This window comes from Haliaeetus albicilla, chromosome 10 (genome assembly GCF_947461875.1).
Source record: "Haliaeetus albicilla chromosome 10, bHalAlb1.1, whole genome shotgun sequence".
NCBI lineage: Eukaryota > Metazoa > Chordata > Aves > Accipitriformes > Accipitridae > Haliaeetus > Haliaeetus albicilla.
Window position 1 is genome coordinate 24,634,016 of NC_091492.1, and position 21,251 is coordinate 24,655,266.

General features: G+C 47.3%; 2 protein-coding genes across 9 annotated transcripts; both read right to left on the bottom strand.

Moving 5' to 3' along the window:
- Positions 1-426: 426 nt before the first annotated feature.
- GABPB2 (GA binding protein transcription factor subunit beta 2) lies at positions 427-14,655 on the bottom strand. Of its 7 annotated transcripts, none has more exons than XM_069794173.1 (10): positions 14,594-14,655; positions 12,791-12,853; positions 12,391-12,530; positions 11,181-11,348; positions 10,834-11,028; positions 10,289-10,439; positions 7,097-7,210; positions 5,515-5,700; positions 3,899-4,032; positions 427-3,072 (listed from the first exon to the last, which is right to left on the bottom strand). In XM_069794173.1, exons 3-10 carry the CDS (start codon positions 12,502-12,504, stop codon positions 2,785-2,787), a joined length of 1,350 nt encoding a protein of 449 aa, XP_069650274.1. In that variant the 5' UTR covers positions 12,505-12,530; positions 12,791-12,853; positions 14,594-14,655; the 3' UTR covers positions 427-2,784. The 7 variants fall into 7 exon arrangements, with proteins under 7 accessions (XP_069650274.1, XP_069650268.1, XP_069650271.1 ...); XM_069794167.1 differs by having other exon boundaries at positions 7,097-7,261; XM_069794170.1 differs by having other exon boundaries at positions 7,097-7,261; positions 12,391-12,533.
- Positions 14,656-15,583: 928 nt separating this feature from the next.
- On the bottom strand, positions 15,584-19,206 carry MLLT11 (MLLT11 transcription factor 7 cofactor). Of its 2 annotated transcripts, none has more exons than XM_069794178.1 (2): positions 19,074-19,206; positions 15,584-17,427 (listed from the first exon to the last, which is right to left on the bottom strand). In XM_069794178.1, the coding sequence occupies exon 2, from the start codon at positions 17,418-17,420 to the stop codon at positions 17,151-17,153; it is 270 nt and encodes an 89-aa protein (XP_069650279.1). In that variant the 5' UTR covers positions 17,421-17,427; positions 19,074-19,206; the 3' UTR covers positions 15,584-17,150. The 2 variants fall into 2 exon arrangements, with proteins under 2 accessions (XP_069650279.1, XP_069650280.1); XM_069794179.1 differs by lacking the exon at positions 19,074-19,206 and adding an exon at positions 18,516-18,619.
- Between the last annotated feature and the right edge of the window lie 2,045 nt (positions 19,207-21,251).

Genomic DNA, 21,251 nt, shown 5'->3' on the forward strand with positions numbered 1-21,251 from the left:
GTGGGCGGAGGGGAGCTGGGCTGCTCTGCCTCGATAAGAACACAGCCGTTGAAAGCAAAGGGCTTTGTTTAGCCTTTAACCTCTTCGAATCCTGCGCTGGCCGGTGAAAGTGGTGCGAGGATGGCAAAGGTGTGGGTGAGAAAAGCCCTGACGCAGCAGAGTCCGGCCCAGACTCCAGTGGGAGGTTATTTACCCGCTTCAGAACAGCCCTACGCTGCCACAGCTGACTACGCACTGACCAGAAAACTGCTGGTCTTGGCTTAAAAAGCTCCAAATCCTTTCTGTGGAAGAGCAACGGCTGCAGCAGGGTTTAAATTCTTTCTAAACGCTGGGCAGAGATCAAATTCTCCTCGTCTTTGTTCAGACCCGTATGGGAGTATTTCTAAAAATAAAATTAAAGTGTGATTTAAGCCCCCCACAAGGCAAAGCAGTAAGAACACTGTCAGCTTTATTTGTTCCAACTCTATAAACCAAATCCAGTTACCGTGAGTGCCACGGACTTTTTTTTTCTTTTCCTCCTCTTCTGAAGGGGAAGTTTGTTTCCCAGCTGAAGGGACTTTTTGGCAAAACCGACCCTTTTCAGGAGAAGGATGGAAATAACTGAGAATCGCAGTGCTGTCAAAGGCACAACGCAGTGTTTATATATGCTACAGCTGCTGAGCTCTTCAAATTTACAAATAATAAGCACAAATTTCAGGCGAAATGTAAAAGCCAAAATTGACAGTGTCCCTTTACATCCGTAAATGCTTCTGGGTATTAGAAGAATCTGCCTGGATTTACTTTAATACTGCCTTGAACCCTCCGACGCAGATTTTTAGTTCAAACAGACCCAAACCATCAATGTTCTGGGGAACAAAAGAAAATAACGCATGCTTGAAGTCAGTGAGGAAACACTGAAGTAATCAACAGCCAGGACCCAAGTCTCTCCAAACATTTGTTCATAAAAAATAATTATTAAAGCCTTCTTCAAAACATCTTTTGGAAAAAGATAAAAAAAGTCTTATTTATAAATATAGCTACACTGGTTATAAATAAATGCACTTAGATTCTCGAAATTCAGCAAGTCTCACGAAGCCTTTACAACAGTCACATAAACCTTCCTCTCCTACCACTCGCTGGTGAACCCAACCAGTGAAACACTGTGAAACGTTGCTGAAGAGGGGATTTCGGCAGATCCCTCCTTCCTTTCAGGTCCAACCACAAGGAACTGACTGATTTTAATATGAAAAGCAGTTTCCTCTTGGGGTGAGAGATTCCTTTGGAGCTGTGACCTCACATTCATACCTTTATGAACTTGTTAGTCTGTATTACATCTCCAATGTCACAATATGGGCTGATCTATCAGCAAAGAAACAGTAACAAAGGCAGTACCTGAACCAAGAGAAAAACGCATTATCCAGACAGGCTTGGAAATAACACAGAAAAATGCAATGCAAGGACCATGAAATCAAATTGTTACCTTGAATCCTGCCAATGGTTACAAAACTAGGGCAAAAAAAACCCCAACAAACCCTAAATCAGTAAACTACAGGCCAAAAGAGCTAGGGATTGTCTGGCAGGAAGACATTCTCAGGGAGCAGCCCATCTGCTAGGGCCTCAGACCTGCAAGTCACTCCTTGCCCTTAAAACCTTTTCACGGCCGACAGCACAGCTTGCGTGATGGTATTTTTCTAAACTTCCCTTGATAACCTTTCACTATTGAGCTCCACGCAATTACTCGGGGTGCTTCCAATCAGTTCCCTGCTGTCTTGAAACCCACAATCCACCGTACTAAATGGATCCCTGCACTAAATGGGCCTGCAGAGAGTAAAAAAAAAACCACGAACATTTCAGTAACAAGATCAGCTGCTTCTTAAAAAAGGTTTTAGTATCTTTAAAAATAAAAACTGTTTAGTAAAAAAAAGTGACATATATATCTCCAGAGACAACTCGACTCTCAAGCTGTCTTGCAGCAACCACCGTATGTATAGTTTTGCATATATAATCAGTTAATGCTACTGTTCAGCGCAGAAGTGTCAAATAGAACATTTGACTAAATACCATAAAACTGAGGAGGAATTTTTTGCAATCCCTCTGGGTAGTTAAGGGGTCTGACAAAGACCTTCCCCAAATTGTTCCTGAAACACAGAGTGTGAAGCGTGGTATTCCCTGATAGCGTGAAATGCTCCATCTGACAGACATTCAGCCTGGCCTTTGCTCTTGCATTGAAGGTTGCCTCCATCAAGGAGATTCATGGTTTTGCAAGAAAAAGAACGTAACTTGCTCTCTGGCTGAAAGGGGAAATCCCCTCCACACCTCTGAAGATTTTAAAGCAACACCCCAAGAGTCGACTTTTTCTGAAGGTCCAGATCCAGCCACTCGACTTCGCCAAAGGGAGCGAACACCTCAGGTTATTGCAGAAAGTCTGTTTTCAGTGCTGTAACTTCCAGGCAGCTGAGCGCTAATACCAGCTGCTTTGGCAATGAGGTATTTCTTTTCCACTCCCCAACAATGCAGGTATTGACATCACCAAATAAGCCGTTAGGTCACTCACTGGCTAAGATTTTGTTAAAAAGCTTCCAATCTCTCAAGGTCAAGCTTTAAAAGCACCTTTTGGCACCACGCTGAAAGCAGAGTTACATTGCAAGTGGCTGGAGAAGCTTCTACCCCCAGCAACGGGGTGGCTTTGACAACAGCCCTCTGCTCCAACACCACTTGCCAACAGCACCTTATTTAACACACACACACACACACAAAAAAAAAAAAGGTTATTTTCCCGTACAAAACCCAGTCAATCACCAAGGATTAGGAGGTTACAGTCTCCACAGTTGTATCGGTTGGCTGATCTGTTTCTAGCATGGCCAGAACGGATTCCTTGATGTCCTCCGAGGTTACCACAAGCGGGTCAACCTCAGCGACCTCTTCGAGCACTGTCACCTCCACTCCATTGGGCTGCTGCCTCACCATGGCTGCCAGCTTCAGCCGGTACTCCTCCGCCTCTTGCTCTTTCTTCATGAGCTGGCTGCGATATTCCTGAGCCTTCCGGTTCGCCTCTTGCAACTGCTGCTGTAGCACTTCCCTTTCAACACTGTCCTACAGAAAACAAAGTTGAGAGAGCCCACGATGGAGGCCCAACCTGTGACATGAAGGCAACGGGGTGTGCAAGCACTCCAACAGTTACGAGTCATAAAAGCAAAATGCTCTTAGGCAGCGCTTGAAATGTGCTTGGGTCAAGTTCTGTTCAACTGGTTTGCTTGTCACACATTACCAGAGGCAACCGGAACACGGGGATGCACAAACTGGCTGGTAGGTGTCCCCACAGCATGCAGGGAGGTGGGCTGGGAAGTTATGCATGATCTCACTGTCGTGAATTTCAAAGGTTGGAAGCAGGTGTAACCAAGATGCAAGAAAAATAAAGAGCTATTAGTGCTGAAAAGTTGAGAGGCAATCAAGAACGTTCTTCCTCCCCAACAGAGAGTGATGGGAGAGTCATTCCTGCTGCTTTGTGAAGAGCTGAGGCTTGGCTTACACCCAGCCTGTAATGCTCTGCTTCTACAGGAAATCCTAAATAATCTCAGTAAACGACCACGACTAATCTAAAAACCCTGAGCTACACCTTCAGCACAGGCAAAACAGCCACAAGTGATTTAGCTGGCTCTTTTCCTCCTATCGATATCCAACTGAGCACCGCTCCTTTCAACCTCTTGCCTGTTCACTGCTAACACAGGACCATGCGCGGGAAGAGCAGGGAACCTCTGAGCAGAGTTTGTTACAGAGACATCCCCAGACTCAGCCGAGCAGGGCGCAGCTCATTTCTATTCTGAGATGGCTTTGGCAGACCGGGAGCCCGACATCCTCAGCACAGCAGAGAAACATGCAGGAGACAACAGCAATCAAAGTTACAAGCTGCAGTATCTACCTTGTCTTCCTTTAAGTCATCTGTATTTTGTTCCACTTTTTGCTTCTTAGCCAGTGGCTTTTCTTCGTCTTCTGCGACACCTTTGTCTTCAAGAACAGTCTCTTCTGCAACCTGACCAGCAGGTACAGTTAAAACTGAAAAATTAAAAGGTGACAAATTATACAGTGCGAGACATGCTTTTGCACAGATGTTTCCTAAAAGACTTCTCTGAAGTCAGTGCATTAGCGTGGTTCTGGAGAAAAAGAGGAGACCTGCTGATCAGCAATGCTGAAGTCTTCCCAGAGAGGAGAGAAACTCTGGACTGGGTTTCCAGTTTTCTCTACTCAGGCCTCTGAAATACCTGAATATTTCACCACAACAGGGCTGACAGAAACTGAAATCAAAGATTTCCATCTTAGAGAACAAGGTAAAAACTACCAATCCAATGCTTCAGTAATGCAGTTAATAGCTGGGACAGACTAAGCAAGAGGAATAGAAAGCTCTTCTCGAAAATTCCCAGTACACAGTCCCACTGGCTAAGCTCTGAATCAGCTTTAAGCGCATGCAAGAGCTGCAAATACTCCAGAGAACAAACACATTTTAAATCTGCAAACATGGGTTTTCACTTTGGGAAGCCAGTAGCAAGAATTCGTCCAGCCAAGGAGAAAGGCACCACGTGAGCTACTGAAGGTAGCACTATCTGAACAGTTCTCCCTTTGTCTTCCTTAGGCTCAGAACAGGTTACAAGCCAGGAATTATTTGTAGTAATTTGGCAAATAATTCTGAATAATTAACAGCTTTAGAAAATTGCTTTTCACTCATGAAGTCTGTAAACAGACACAACTGATGTAACCCATCTCACATTGTAGCACTGTATGCACGTTACAGGAGAGCTGCTCTGCTTCCTAATCCTCTTTTTCTGCACCAACATTAATCCAAATAACGGAGTATCCCTAGGACATGCTAAAAGAATTGTCGGTAGTGGACAAGGCTGATGAATTACATCCCTTGAAGAAACAAAAATTCACTGTAAGAGCACTCTGGAGCTCTGCCGTGCTTTACTGAACACGATTTACATTTGCCTTGTAAAATTGATAAGATTATATCACCCTAGGCAATATAACCAGAGTTATGGGAAGAAAAGGTATATTTAAGCTTAATGGCCTAATACTAAGTTTTACAAGAACAATGGAGTGATTGCTAAAGGTAACAGGTTGCAGTTTCATCAGCTGCGTGATTTACTCCCAGACCAGGAAGTTCGCCACAAGATAAAGGAATTGTCTTTGCCCAGCTGCCAAAAAGAACGGCTAACTCGGCATTTCTCCTCCTGCAACATTCTACTAAAGGTGTTTGGTCTTAACGCAAAGACCAAAATATTAAAGCATAGCAGTGTGAATGTGTACTAAGCTACAAATAAGTTGCTGGCAAGCTTTACCACTGACGTAAGTCTCACAGACATTTTAACCCCTCCTGGGGCCCAGCAGTCAGGCATGGATCTGTTACATCACAGCGCCAACAAGCCACATCACACCAGCCGCCAGCGTTGCGGGGCTCGACAGGGTTCACAGGCAGCAGTTTCTTTTTCTCTTTTTGAAGTTAATCCTCAGCGCTGCCTTCCAAGTTCAGCTCCTTCTTACCTTGCTGTCCATCTTGCATGGTTAGGATGAAGGGCTGGCTGAGGCCACTGGTGGGGATGGCCGTTTGCAGGCTGCTCAGGGGAACTCCATCTGTTACAATGGCGATGACGCGCTGCCCTCCACTGCCAACCACTTGTTGTATGGCAGAATCGACAGAATTTGCTTCCACTACTTCCTCCGTCTTACCTTGAGAAATAAAGTAAGTGCCAAAAAAAGTCAGCGTTTCCTTCTCTCTTCCTTGAATAGAAACTGAAGTCTAGTGAAAAAGCTCAAGCACGCAGCTTGAGACTCCTGGGATGCCCGCTTATGGGGGGGGGGGGGGGGGGGGATAAAAAAAAAAAAATCGGGAAATACAGTAAGTCTTAGTAGGGGAAAAGAAAATAAAATCCACTACACTTCAGCAAAACAAGTCTTCTAGAGTAAAGCCAGCATTTTTTGTGTTAATTAATAAGTACTAGCATCCAAGCATATTAAACTAAAAGGCCTGGAGCTGGAGGCAGCTGTCAGCTGTTAAGCAGACCTGGCTCTGCAAAGCTTCCTTCCACAACCCTTCCCCCAGCTCTAATGAAGACAAACCACACACAAAAAAACTCTTCATGCCTCAAGAGCCCTGTCTGCACGAGCATGGCCAAACAACCATGAGGAGGCTATTTGGTTTGGCTGGATGACCACGGACTGGTTCAACTCCCCAGGACACTTCTTGTGTAACTTAATGGCTTGCACAAATAATCAGGATTGCAAACCCTCGGCTGCATCCTGCTCCCAGCGTATGCTGCAAGCGCAGGAAACAGAGGGGATCTGACCTGTTATGTGCGCTCTGGGTGCCAAAGAGGAAAACACTCAAGCACTGCAGGTCAAGGAATCAGTGGTGTGGCACCAGCAGCTTAAAGAAGTCAAATTGCTCATCTCTAGATTCTAGGAAAACATTTAGCTTTGGGGAAAATAAATTAATTCCAAGGTGAAAGGATTATATAAACTTTAACTTTATCAAATTTCTAAATCTGAAGTTAATTAAAAGGTCAAACATTACACTCCACAAACATACCATGAAAGATCATAAAAAAACCCAAACACAAAAAACGCCCAAACCTTTCCATAAGAAAAAGTTACCAGATCCTCAAGAGACTCAAAACATTTTTTTGACTACCAACATTTTACCACAAACTGGGGACAGAAAGCATTTCAGACAATTTCCTTCTTAAAAATATTTATCTACATTTATATATTAAAGTAAACTCATGTTCTGGAGGGGGTTTTTTTGTTGTTGGGGTTTTTTTTTTCTTTTTTATATAACTGTGAAAGCACATCAAGAGCAACGTACTGTGATGTCAGGGTCAGACATGCTGGTTAATAAAAATTAAGTTACTTCTATTGGTAACCATTGCTGTTTTTTTCATTAAGTTTGAACTGGGATTAAATAAATAAACAAAATGAACCCACAGCTTCACAAATATTTATTGTCATCTTTTCTTTACCCTGAAAGGCAAATTCACTTCCACGTCTTAAATCTCCTCCACTTTCTTGGCAAGATACTCGCTAGAACAACACAAATTTGAATCGGCATCTGACCCGTTTCCCCTACCTGTGTCTCTGTTTGAGTTGGAAAGTGGTGCTGATACTTCAGCAAGGGCTGCAAGCGTGGCAAGCACAGAGGTTGTTGAATTGGAAAACTGCACTGTAGAGACATGCGAGTCACCTGCTTGGGAAAGATGAGGGCAAACTGAAGGATTGTCAGGATCTGCCATATCTAAACAGCAAATAAAGCAGTCAGAATGCAACAATTTTGTCATCTAAAGATCAAGACATCAGCTATGAAGAATTTTCTGGGCTCCCACTGGTCAATGGAGAAAGGGAGGTGGTACATATTTTTCATGAGAGGTGCCCCTCCTACTGCTAACTGTAAAAGGGGCTTTGATATTACTTTATGACAGACTGTACCCACTCTGCATATTTTATGATAATTTTAATTGCATTTAAAGCAAGTATTTAATTAAGTTTTTTCTGAATTACGTAACAAAAAGAACAGCAAATGTGAACTGACTTGCTGCAGCTTTATTGTAAGAACTACAGAAAGGCAGGCTGTCTACCGGGCTAGTTGGCATGCCGAGCTTTGATCTGGAGACACAGACAGCCCTTCGAGACGCAGCTGCGCTGCCTGATCACACTCACAGACATGCTGGAGTCTGATTGCTGTAATGTTGCACAGAGAGGTTGCTACACACGTAATTACTTGGCTTCGCATTGTACTGCAACTTTCAAAATTGCAAAACCTAAAGAATATATTAAACATGTTGGCTATTATGAGTATATTACAGCACCCAGGTCCTCCCTCAGTTGGGAAAGTACAGTCTTCAGAATTACTTCATGGACCAAGCGTTTCAGCACAAGTCAGTTAACAGAGACTTTTGCTCAAAGGCAGAAATTGGCTACATGTATCACTTTATTTCAATGTACTGGGCATGCAGGTCCTTTCTTCCTCCCTTCTCAGGTTCAGTAGCGGAAAGACCACAGTCACTGCAATGGTGTATTGATTTGAATGGGATAAACAAGTCTTCTCAGTTCCAAAAAACAATGTTTCTTCCTCCAATTGACCATAGTAATTCCTATTCAAAGGCAGACTTAGTAAGAATGGAACAGGAAATTAATTAAACGGGTGCAAACTCAGAGCATATAACCCACAATTCCTCTTAAAAAAAAAAAAAAAAAAAGAGATCCTGTACCTCATTGCCAGCGTAGATAAATAGATTATAAGCACACAAAGGGAAGTTCATCTAAAGTTCCCCTGCCTTAACCCCTGCAATCTATTTTCTGTCTTTCTCACTGGCTCCTGATTTTACAAAGGTTATCAAGGGACTTATTTTCAAAGAACGATACTTTCACAAAGCCATAGGCTAGGCACATGAAAATGCCACAGGCCTAGTGACTGTTTTCAGCAGCTTTGTAACCAGATTTCCTCAGACCAGCTAAAGATATTTGTTCCCATTTAAAAACCTTTTCAATAACAGAAGACAGTGAATTTTAAGAGGGGTAAGAAAAATTATTAGTCATAAGAGTTAAAGAAGAGATTTTTATTGTAATGAAGGTGCAGTCGCTGATGCCCTCTTGTGGGAAATGAGCAAAAAACCTCCTGACATGGCCTAGAGCAGGAGACACCATCTATTTTCACACTGACCAGCTACTGCCAATGCTTGAAGTGTCATGGGGGGAAAAACCCACGGTATTTTAGCCCAGTCACATGTGGACGATAAGCCATTGTCGTGTTGTGGCACTGAAAAAGGCAATTACATTGCAGGATAGACAAGGAGAGGTGCAGTAAGAGACAAGGATTTACAAGGCCAGTGCCAAGAGCTCATCTGGAACGCTGCCTGCAGCCGCTCACCCACATACCGTGGACGGATTCAAGGGACTCGGGGTGACCAGCTTGCTTAGCCCAGTGAAACAAAGGCAGAGAGGGGACAGGATTGATTTCCACATCAAAGGGATGGAGGCGATGGAAAAAGAAGAATGATTTCAACTAAAGGGCTGTATTTGCACCAGAAGGTCTAAACAGGCTGTGAATGTGTTTAAGCTGGAAATCAGAAGTTTTCTAACAGCTTTTCAGCATGGCATTGGCCTCTGTGACTCCTACCTGGCTTCCAGGCAAAGCCAGATCCGTCTGCAGAGAGTGACACTGATCATGGCCAGAGCGTCATCCAGGATACAAAAATCCCAAGTTTTATGCCCCTTTGAGTTTGTGGAATATCCTTGACTGAAGATGTTCTGCGCCAGCCACGCTGCATTTTCCTCATGGGTGGAAGAAGAACGCTTTGGGTCATTTCTCCCCTTCTAAATTAGGGTCTGTCAGTGCCTCAAAGCTGCGAGCAGCCCTGAAAGCTTTGAGAGCAAGTCTGCAGTGTTGCTGAAGTCGCTGTGGCCCGGCATAGGCAGAGAGGCCTGGGTGGGACTGCAGAACATCAGTATCTGGGATTTTAAAAGCACTCTCTAGCTGATAAGCAAACATTCACGCATGTGAACAGTCCCACTAATGAAAGAATTACTCACATGCAGAAGTGTTTGCAGGATGAGGCCAAATAGCTTCACAAAACTTGTACTTAGTAGCCTCCTTCAGACTGAAAAGAAACAATGGTTTGGATTTCCCCAAATACACAAAATTCACTTCAAGAGTTATGAAAATTGGAATTACACAAAGAATTTGCCCTCAGCCTTAAGTTAAAAGTGTTTTCCCCATGAAAATAAGGCTCACAGAACAATGAGGAACCTAATTATTTCCATCTAATAAGTGGGACAGAAGAAATAAGGAGTAATCTACATATCCAATAGACCTGCTTATTCTGCAGTTTCCTTACTCAACATTTATATATAACAAAACATTCACTCAACTCTTGTAGCCAGTAAAGAACAAAGCAAACTGTTCCCCAACCGCTCTGCAGTGCTCAGGATTTGGCACAGGCAATAACTCTCATTATTCTTCTGTTGCAATCAGCCAAATCCATTTTCTCAAGCTCTGTTGCTTGTAACAGACCTGGAGCAGCCCCACAGCTGAGCTCAGCAGAGCTTTGCCACTCACAGTGGAACCACCTTTATTTACATCAGCTAGAAAACTGCTTTGTTACCTCTGACAGCAAAAATATTCTAGGGCAGGAAGCAGTAGTTGGGTGTGTTTGGCTACATTTCACCACTTTTCCTCTACTAAATGACCATCTGCCCTCTACTGGTAAGCAGTATTAGGAGATTTTTTCAAGACTTTGCCATTCAAGGTCACTTAAAACCTTACCTGAGGTTGTTTTGGTGTTTGCTGAAGAGACGAGACTAGTGAGATTGAGAACTTCCCCTGGCGTAAGAATAAATGGTGAGGTGAGAGTCACAGTGTTGGTGATGGGATTTGTTCTCTCTGGATGAGTATTTACCTGGTTCTGCATTGCTTCCTAGGAAAGAGTGGGGTTGGGCAGACATTTGTCATGCTTTCTATGGTAAGCAATGGTATTTAGCATCCTTGAAACATCTGAGAGACAGATTATTTCTCTCTGCAATGCATCAGGGACACCAGTGCAAAAGCTGTGACAAAACTGCCACCTAAACTTGGCAACTTACACTACGACCGCACAAGATCTGTGGTAGTAAACCCTATCACCCACTGAGTCCTAATAGGCATGGACTAATTGATGTAGAAATAAAACAAACCTCATCCACCTCCATATTTCTGGTTCTCTCTGCAAACAGAGAACGATCCCATCAGACACAACAGGATCCCTCTCACTCTAGCGCAGATACAGCTGTGGGCCAGAGAATTACCAACAAGTTTCTCCCTCCTCAACCTACCTGTAGCATTACCAGAGTCTCTGGATTGTTCTTGTCCAAAGCAATATCAAAAGCTGATTTATCAAACTTGCTGAAAGCATGGACATCAGCTCCATATTTGAGCAGCAGCTCTACGACGTCTCGGTGGTTGTGCTCTGTTGCCCAGTGCAAAGCAGTCATTTTTAGCATGTCCTTGGCATTTACATCAGCCCCGTTCTGAAAGAAATAAGCGTTACTTGTCTGCGCGCTGTCTCCTCTCAATGTCTTAAAGGTAGTGCCTGCACTAGCATTTGAACAGGGACATCAACACTGAACTCCAAGGGTGATTTAGACCAGCCTTAAAGTGATACCTAATTTGCTATACTTACCCTAATTAGCAGTTCTACAATATGAGTGTGTCCGTCAGCTGCAGCCATATGTAGTGGTGTCCGGTCCACTTTTGTTCGGGCATCTCTGCTAACACCAGCTCGAAGCAGCACTTCTGCTGTCGAATAGTGGCCGTACTGGGCAGCGAGGTGAAGAGGCGACGTCCCAAGCTGTGTGTTAATTTAGAAGAGTTACTGTCTGTTCACAGCAAAAGAGGACAGGCACAGTAATCACCACGCGTATATCCAGCAGTAATTAAAATGACAAAGCTTCTGGAATAAATTAATTTTTTTTCTCCACTTAGAAATAGGGGGCTGCACATCCAATAATTTTCCCAGCAAACCTCAAATTTTCTAGGAATCTTTACGTTATCTGGTAACTTGAAGATCAAACATGCTTTTAATTTCTCCACTGTGCCACCCCTTCATCACTGAGCCTCTTTTCCAAACCACAGCAGGACACCTCTGCCATTTCAATATCATGACAAATAATCTCACCACTGGTCAGAAAAGGGCAGTATTACAATATTACTAGGCTCTGCTACCTCTTGATACAGTTAATTCCTTCATCTCGCAAAGTTATGAATGAACACACTGGTAAGTTAGGAAATGATGACAACTGGTGATGGAAAATGGCTACCAATGACTTGTTTGTTCCTTGTTTATCCAACTGTTATTCTTCAGTTTCATTAAAGCTTTTATTTCCTTTCCAACTCGGGATGGGCTGGTTTGTTTTCAGGGTTTTAAGGGAACAAAAAAACCACCCCAAAGATGAGTTTCTCGACTGAGAAAATTTAAACAATTAAATAAAGCATTCTTAAAAGAACTTCCTATTACTGACAGGTTTAACAGTTCTTCTAATTTGACTTGACTCATCATTTATCTCAGCTGTTGGGAACTGAACGTCTTAAAGCATCAAACCCTACATACACTGCTGGCCGGGGCAGCATGGCACTTGTGATTTAGCTCTCGTGGATTAGGCAGAGATCAATCTTTACACAAACATCAACTCACCTTTGCCTGAGGAAAGTCTTGGTTTTTAAAGTGCTTTATCTGGAATCTGCTCTGCCACAGAAATCCAGAGAGGCATTTTCTGTCAATGCACACTCTGGTTTTACTGCTCCAATTTCCATTTGTATCCTTTAGGTTCAGCCCTAAAGAGTGCAGGCAACCCATTTCGCACAGAAAACCAACGTCTATCGCCCCGACGTACCCAGTCAGTGGTGAAGGGAGCACCGCTTGCCATCAGCTTTCGCACTTCGTCATCTTCGCCTTTGCGAGCTGCTTCTAGCAACCTCTTCCCTAGGTCCACTAAGGACATCTTCATACATGGGAACAAGTATTTGCCGAAAGCTGCTTTAAAAGCAAGAGAGAAAACAAACAGACAAAAAGCAGTGAGGCAGAGACATTTTAAAAGTGCTGTACAACTACAGCCCATCTGAACACACCATCTTCCCATACAGAACTAGACCCAACACGATCAATAAACAGGCATAAATATTTATCATATTTTTCAGTTCCATGCCCTGAAACATCAAGAGAAGGCAGCACATGGGTTCAGCAAACAGGTCAGACACCACAAGCCTCCAGAGCTCCTGCAAAATCCTGCTTACCTCAACAGCACCTTGCACGGACACAAAGACTTGCCCATGTGGATCCAGTTCCAAGAGCAGAACCTGTAAATGCAACGGCAAAGGTGTTCACAACATCATTTGATTTTTAAAGCACTTCAGGAACATGATTTAATCTCTGAGACACTCTCTGACCCCAGCTCTAGCAACTAAGCATGGGGGAACTATCCCTGTTCTTTGCTGGTAGAGGATAAAACAAACCTTGGTAACTTCAGTGTCTTGTTCAAGGTCATAAAAGGAGCAGAACCCAAAAGCTGTGCTCAACGTACTGGACAACAGTGTCTCTATTCCAAGCTACACAAAGCATAGCATAATTACGGCAATAGTGAACTATAGCATTTTTCTCAACGATAGGGTTACGCTGGTAGGCCAGTCCTATCAAAGCCTGACTTCAAGTCTATCCATTAACTCATGTAGAATGTTCAGTAAGTGGCTACAAACAAACGTCTGTGCAAATGAGCACTGTGCCACCCAGCAGAACAGTGACTCCAACAGCACTGAGGCCCTCGACTGATTTTTTTTCCTTCAATTACAGTTCTATGAAATAGTTGGAAAGCTCTATTTCCTTCTTATTCTTTCAAGAGAAACATCCCACCCTCTCCTCAGTGACCAACAGAACCGGCTGAGTAGCACAAGGCCTTTAAAGTAAAGCCAAACAGCAAACCTCAGCAGGACACACTACCCACATCATCTCCCTCCACAAACACATGTCACTTTATAAAACTATTCTGCACATGTAGCTTTTTCCGAGCATGCAGTTAGTTATGTGCAACACCTGAAGCTTGGAAGTCAAGAGCCCAGAGCAGTTACTCAGTTTACACTGCAATCAGGACCTTTGATGCATTTACAATGCGTGTGTGTGACTACCACAACCCCTCTGCCCTTCAGGACTTTATAGAGTTTGGGGTTTTTTTCCCCTTTCTCACTTCTTGTAGGAAAGAGAATATTTCTTAAATGTTCATTCTCATCGCCCACGCTGAAAACATTTGCGTGTTTTCTGGGCATGAGTAGTTGCACTGAACTCTGCGTTCACAAAGTTAACCACCAGCTTACATATTTGCAAGACTGGAGTTCACCACTCCGTGTGCGTTTGCAAAAGAAAGGAGAAGCTGGGCCATTAACAAAAAACATCAGTTTCTCTGCTCATATTAAACTGAACCTTTGACACTTATTATTTGGAGGCCTCTCCTTGCATTCCTGCTCTCTTCCCAGCTGCACGCTTTCAGGGAGGATTTAAGTCTGAGGCTCCTTTTTTTTTTTTTTTTTTTAAAGTTATTTACAGCATTCGCAGCTTGGATTACTATTGACAAACTCCTCCACCTCCCCTTCGCCGCATTTCAGAAGTAAAAGCGAAGAGCACGCTTCTCAAAAACCCAACCCCCCCACCCATGAGCAGCCGGTGGCGGTGCCAGCTCTGCAGACATGCCTCAAGACACCGCCACCCCCACCCCAAAAAACCCCTCCCGAGCCCCCCTCCTTGTAGCATATAGGAGCCCATTTCCCCTCCCCGGTCGAGGACCCCCCCCCCAGCTCCCCCGGGGCAGGGACCCTCCTTCCCGCGCCAGGACTCGCCTCAGGGACCCCCCCCTTGCTCCCTCCCCCGTGCCGCCCCCATATTGACAACCAACGGGACCCCCAAAACAGCCTGCTCCCATCCCCTCCAAATCGGCCCCCGGCACTGCTCCCTCACAGGGGTCCCCCCCTCCTCAGACCCTCAAGTCCGCCCGTCACGGGGGTCCCCCTTCACCCCCCCCCAACCCCTTCCCACGCCCCGACCCCACTCACGCGGCGGCTCGGGCCCCCCCCAGATCACGCCGCTGTTCCCGGCGCGCAGCACCGCCCCCGCCACTCTCGCCCGCCCCCCCACTTCGCGGCTGTTCCCGCCCCTCCCGCCGCGGCCACACAAAATGGCCGACCCGGAAGCAACTCCGGCAGGCGGCCGCGGAAGGATACTACTTCGGTAACAAAAGAGTCCCTCGCCGCTGTCGGCGGAGGAAAGGTGGCTTAGACTTCCCCACGCTCGGTCGCAGAGGGCATGGGGCGGCATTAGGGAATTTCTCCTTCTTTTCCCCAGCTCCCTGCCCGCCCAGGGGCCTGGAGGAGGGCAGCGAGCAACGGGGGAGCCCTAAAAAGGGAGTATTTTCTCTAGCGGAAGGATATACCAAGAGACGGCTGACACTAGAGCGGATGCGTGTGATGCGCCCCTGCAGTTAGTTCCGGCAGAGGCGTTTAGGCGCCAACTATAAAAGGGCGGTGGCATCTCCCTGAGGCAGGGTGGTTGGTTTTCGTGGCTTGTAGGGGTTTTGGTCCTTCGGTACGTCTGTGTCTATAAATACATGTATATGGGTACAGTCTGTGTGTCTCTGTCTCCTCTGAGTGCCTTCTTGTCTAGGAGTGGGCTTCCCTCAAGAAAGGGTGCCCAAGCCCTTACGTGGTGCGTTACCCCCTTAGGCACCCCTAATGTGTTACAAATGCCTGTTTTGGGGTAAATGTGAAACCCTGGGGCCTCCTTCCTCTCTGGGGCTCCTCTGAGACGTTTTCCTGTGGGGCTTGGAAAAGCTGAAGTTTAAATAATACCCTTAATGTTCTTAGAATAATCCCTTAGGTTTAGTTCTTCCACACTTAAACTCTGCAGTGGTTGCAGAGACACATGGGTATGTGTTCTCATGTCAGTTCTCAGGTCACCGTAGAAAGATTTAAAACAATTTAATGGCACATTACAGGAAGAATTTGATGCCAGTCTACATGGATTTTTTAAGTGTCCACAGGAATGAGTATGTTTTTAAATAATTTTATTTAAAGCTTCATAATAAATACTTCTGTGGGTTTTCCCAGCTGGGAACACAGAAATCAAACAGCTCTGCATAGGAAAGTTTACATTTTTCACCTCTGGTTTTACGTTGGTAGTTCAAAGTCAGCAGGCTGGGTCATTTCTGAAGATTACAGGAGAGCTGTGCTCCCTTTTCATAATGGAGTGCAGATTTTCCCAATATTTGCCTCTTTTTTTGGGGCACCTTTTAAGTGCTGCCTCAGCCTCCCCCCAGCCATGTCCCCCCTCCAACTCTTAGGACAGATTTGGGATGTTCCACATCACCCCAATCAAACCCCAAAAAATCACATTCAAGAAGACAAACTAGTCGTGTTCACTCTCCCAGAAAAAAAACATGGGGAAAAAAATGTTTAAAAGCCAAAAATGATTCAGGGTTGGGGTTTTTTCCTCCCCATTTTGAGATGATGCTCAGAAATAAACCTCAGCCTGTGGAGAGCGCAGGTGAAAACCTCTTCGAGGAAAATGCAAGGCTTCCACTTGAGTGAATGCAGCATTTTTTTGTTTGTTTGTTTTGTTATATTTAAAGGAGTTGATTAATTGAGTGGGGAACCAGAAATGTTTTCATTTCAGGGTAAGATCAAACTAAATTCTCCATCTTATCTTTCAGCTCAGCCCCCATTACCCATATAGACCCCATGATGTATCCAGCCTCTGTCCCAGTTGGGAGTCACACATGGGATAAAGCACGTAAGGGATAAAAAAGCGAGAGAAAAATCAAATTTTGGGCAGTGAACATCCAGCCTTGACCCCATCAAGCAAGGTCAGAACATTTCCATGTGTATTTACCCTCCTGGCCATCATTTCTCCTGCTTGGGCTCAAGCCACAGGGCTCAAAGAGATTATTTCTTTCAAGAAAGAGGTTTGTGCTCCTGTCCCGGGCACATCCCTGCCTCTTCCACCTTGCATTCCCGAGGGGAAGGTTAAGGAGCAAAGCGGCTTTTGGAGAAACTGGGCCAGAGGAGCACAGAGGGTCTCTGTGTCCCTGGGAGAGGAGCAGGGACGATGCTGTCTGCAAAGCAAAGATGATTCCCATCAGTTCTGCGCTGCTCCCTTTGCACAAATTAGTTTCTTAAAAAAGCACATGAGAAATGAGCTCAAACGCTTGTCCTAGAGCACGGGGATGCCCACGGTCACACAGCCATAGGGTGCAGGGTGGTGGCAGAAACCCCCCAGCATCTCCCACACCCACTGGCATGTGGACCTGGGGCAATGGGGTGGCTGTTTCTGCCCCCTCCCCTCATATTTCCACTGTTAACCCCTGCTTGCACCATTGTGGTGTTTCCAGCGCTACTGCAAGAAGGGAAGAAAAGAGGGGGAAGCTGGAGAGAGGTTGAAGCTTTGTGGGGAGCCCATCAGCATCAGGGCAAGGGTGAACTGCTGAGTTAATTAGTGATGCCAAAAACTGCCTGAAAACACAAAAAACAACCTCCAAACCGACAACAAAACCAAATCCTCACATGCCTAGCAGAGAAGGAGAGGGCAGGGGGGTGAGGAAGGGCAGAAAGGAAGGCTTCAAATTAGATCGAAATCTAAAGAGCTAATGCTGGCAATAGGAGCTCTCCAGAAATTAAAGCTGTTGAACTGCAGCAGACTGTCCTCTTCTTTGGAGATGTCCTGGCTGACCTGATCCTGCTTGCCAGCGAGCTTGCCCAGCCCTCCTTTGGGTTTGTAGAGGGCCACGTCACTAAGCCCTAGCACCTCCAGCTCCGCCACATCCAGCCGTGGGATCGGCATCCTCCAGTAGATGAAGGAATCGTACTGGCTGCTGATGGTGTCCAGCATTTTCGGGCTGTGAAGGTGAAGGGGGAGAGGGGAGAGAAGAGGAGGAGAAACACTCTACCAAAGGCACAGGAGTTGCCCCAAAGCAGCCGAAACTCTCAGGCGTTGCCGTATTGACCAAATTCTACAGGATACCCCCCCAAAAAAACAATCGATGGGGCAGGAGAACATGGTGTCATGGAGGTTTGACTATAGGGTCGGTCTAAATGCACACTTGAGCCCTACAACTAGTCTTATCCATGGCTTTGGTCACAGCCCTTCTCTGAGCTCTAATTTGGAGGGGTGTACAATGGGACTTGTCACCTCATGCCTCAGTTTCCCCATCCGCACAAAGGGGATCGTGGAAAGGAAGGCCAGGGTGGGGGCTAGCCCCTTCCCAACTGCATCTCCCGACATCCATCCTGGGCAGCTTGATGTCTGTGGGGTGGCATCAGTGGGGAGCAGAGACGGGCTGTCCCCCACATCCCGCTCTGCCTGGAGGGACAGGAACTGGGATCCAAATGAACCCTTTTCCCACCAAATCATGCAGAAGGGTCTCACCCTTTCCCTGTGCCAAGCCCCCCATGGAGCGGGAAGCGAAAGGGGGTCCCTGCGCATCCCCCCACCACCCACAGAGCCCACGCTGTCCCCTCCCTCCCCAGCCTGCATGGCATTTCACTGCCCCAGGGGACCACAACCGAACCCTCTAGAAAGGGCTGGAAGAAGCATCGCTCGGCATTGCCATCGCACCCCACCCACCCTGCTGGTGCCGGCTGTGTGCCCACCATCCTGCCGTGCCATGCCATCCTGCTATTCCATGCTGCTGTTCCATGCCGCAGAGCCCCTCCCGCAACCCCACCCGGATCCACGGAGAATTGGGAAAGAGCGGGAGGAGATGTGGTTCAGCTTTTTCTCCGGCACGGCACGGCCTGAGCTGAGTCACTGCCACGCTGACTTGCTTTTCCCTGGCAGAATTATGTCATGCACCTCTGCACATTTGACAACAGAGGTGGGGAAAAAATAAAATCAACTGACGGACCCAAAATATCCTCCTTTCCCCACCGATTCCCCGGTTTTAAGCCCTGGGAATTGGAATCCTAAAGGATGATTCAGACATACCTTGAATCACACCCTCTCTCACTCCCGGTCTGTGCGATGAGGGGTGACCAGCTGCTAAATTTAAGATTCCCGATGTAACTCAGAGGCTATGAAAGGCTCCTGTGTCACACCCCCCCCGGGGAAATTGAGCCATGGTGCTTTGAAATAGCTTCCTCTCTGGGGATGTATCCCTGGGTATCTTTCTGCACAGCAGCAGTGAGTTATTTAATGCTGATGGCTGTTGCGGACAATGGATTTTAAAGCTTCAAAGGGGGGAAAAGGGAGTTTAGTGACATGAAATAAAAAATTCAAATATCCAGAAAAGGCAATTGATGCGGGGAAAAAATACCCTCCTGCGTTGCCTGTCACCCCCAAGAAAGAGCATCTCCCCTTGGATCGGTGTGGTCCGCTTGTCCCTTGGGGGCAAAAATATCTTAATCTGATTAATCCCTGCTGGTTGCTGCTCACCCCCCCCCCAAAATCCTGGGGTGCCAATGCCTCCCTCCACCCAAGTCTTTTCCAAAATAAAGCATCCTCTTGCTTCTCATCCCCCTCAGCCTGCATCCCACCATCCCTTACCTGTCGAGGATGGATGGATGGGCTCGATGCCGGCCAGGCTCTTTGTGCTGGGAAGCCGCGGGTGTCGCAGCGTCGCTTTTGTCTGCTGGCGCGTCTGGGTCTGCAATGCAGCCCCTCGAAGCCGCCCGATGAATTCCCCTTCGTCGGAGCAGGGGGTGGGAGATGACAGGCAGATGAGTCAGCAGCTCCCACCCGCGCCAGGGAGGGGGAGGACGGCCGACGTGGACGTGCAGGAGGGGATCCTGCGCACTGGACCCCCAAGATGGGGATATATTAAACCTACAGAGGATGGGAGATTTTCTGCAGCGGTTCCCGATTCACTCCTGAAGGCTGCAGCTCACGATCTGGGGGGATAATGGATCATTTTCAGCCTCCAAGGAGCTGGCAAACGTTTCTTTTTACCTGCAGGCAAAGAAATAGGGTGCTGTGGTACCCCCAAACTTTGGGCCGGAGGAGGACTCTTTGCAAATCAAGCGCAGGGAGGTTTGGTGCATAAAAACCCAGATAAGGGTTTTTTTTTGCAGCGTTGCTGAATCTGGAGGTGTTTGGTCCTGATGCTGCATGGCAAAAATATCTTGGCTTTGTGTTTGAAGCCAGATGTGGAGCTAGAAATAGGAGGGAGACACCCAAAGCCGACATCACTGCCAGGGCTGGGAGAAGGGCTGCTTTGCACCAAGGGATGGGGGGCACCTTGTGCAGCCCTGCTACCCCCTGCTCCCCACCACAGCACCCGTGGGCACTGGGCCATGACCACAGCCCCTGCGCTGATGTGGTGTCGGAGGGATGGGGATCCCAGGCAGCAGGACAGCAAAGAAAACCCCAGTGCAACCCCTCCGACCTGTGAATCTCCCTGCCCTGGCCACTGCTGAGCCCTGAAACACCCTTTTTGGGGGGGCACAGGCCGGATCCACACACCTGAGAGGCTGAGAGCAGCCCTCGCCCTCCTCTCCTCTGGGCTTTGCCTGGGATCAACATTCCTTTGGGATTTAGTTTTTTTTTTCTCATTTTTACTCTCCATTCCCTGTGTGCTGCTCTTTTCAGCTGGTGCCAAGTCCTTTTGCCAGTGCTCGGCTTTCAGCTGGGCTATTTCTGCCTCCTCCTCCTCCTCCTTCTCCTCCTCCTCTCCCTGCTGCTGCCATGAGCCAAGAGGATCCCATGTCCGCTGCTCCTAAATAGACCCGGTCTCAGCTCGGCCCCGCCAGTGCCTGGTGCGGGGAAAATGCCAACCAGAGGCCCGGCAAAGGATGCTGATCCCTCCAGGGGGTCAAGCTGCTGTGGTTTTGGGGATCCCAAGGCCATGGGGTGCGGCTTGGCTGGGCAGCCCTGTGGGGAGCTGGATGTGACCCATCCCCCTGCCCAATCCCTTCACTTCGGGGTGTCACCTACTGAAGGGGGTGGCTCACGTGTGACAACCCAAACCTATGACGTCCCTCCCTGAGAGGAGAAGGGACTTGGGGCCAAATCCCATGGGTGAAGATGGGGGAGGTGGTGATGTGGGGTCCCTCTGCACCGCAGGGACCGAAATCTCTTCACTGCAGCGGCTTTGGACCTGGTGGTTTCAGGAGGGCTGCTCAGACCCAGCAGACACATCGTTGGGGTGGGGGGGCTGTAGTGGGGGACAAGGTCCTCTGGCAGCACAAGAAGCAAAAAAAAAAAAAAAAAAAAGGGCTCTTCAGCTGAAACAAGGTCTCAAACACTCGGGGTATTATCAGCCAGGGCTGCCCCAACGGCTCAGGACAGGCGCAGGACAGACACCTGACTGAGCGGGGACAGTGCCGCCTTGTTTGGGATTTCTGGAGTGGGAGCAATGGGGATGGTTGGGATTTGGGGGCTGATGCAGGAAGGGACACTCTGGGGCTCACCCAGGGGTGTCCCCTGCCTGGGTCCCTCTGAGCGGGCTGGAGACCCCGGAGGTCCCAGTCCAGCTTGGCCAGTTGCTGGAGTTGTGGGATTTTGCCGGTGGCAGTGGTGGTGGCAGGACTATGGCGGGTGGCAGTGGCGGTGGTAGGGCCATGGCGGGTGTTAGTGGCGGTGGCAGGACCGCGGCGAGCGTTGTGCAAGCGGAAGGGCCCCGAGCTGGAAGTGGTGCAATGCTGCTTGACGCCGGCCACGGGGTGGTCTGGGGATTTCCACCCTTTCGGGTGCTTTGGTCCCCTGACACATCCATGGAAAAAGTGG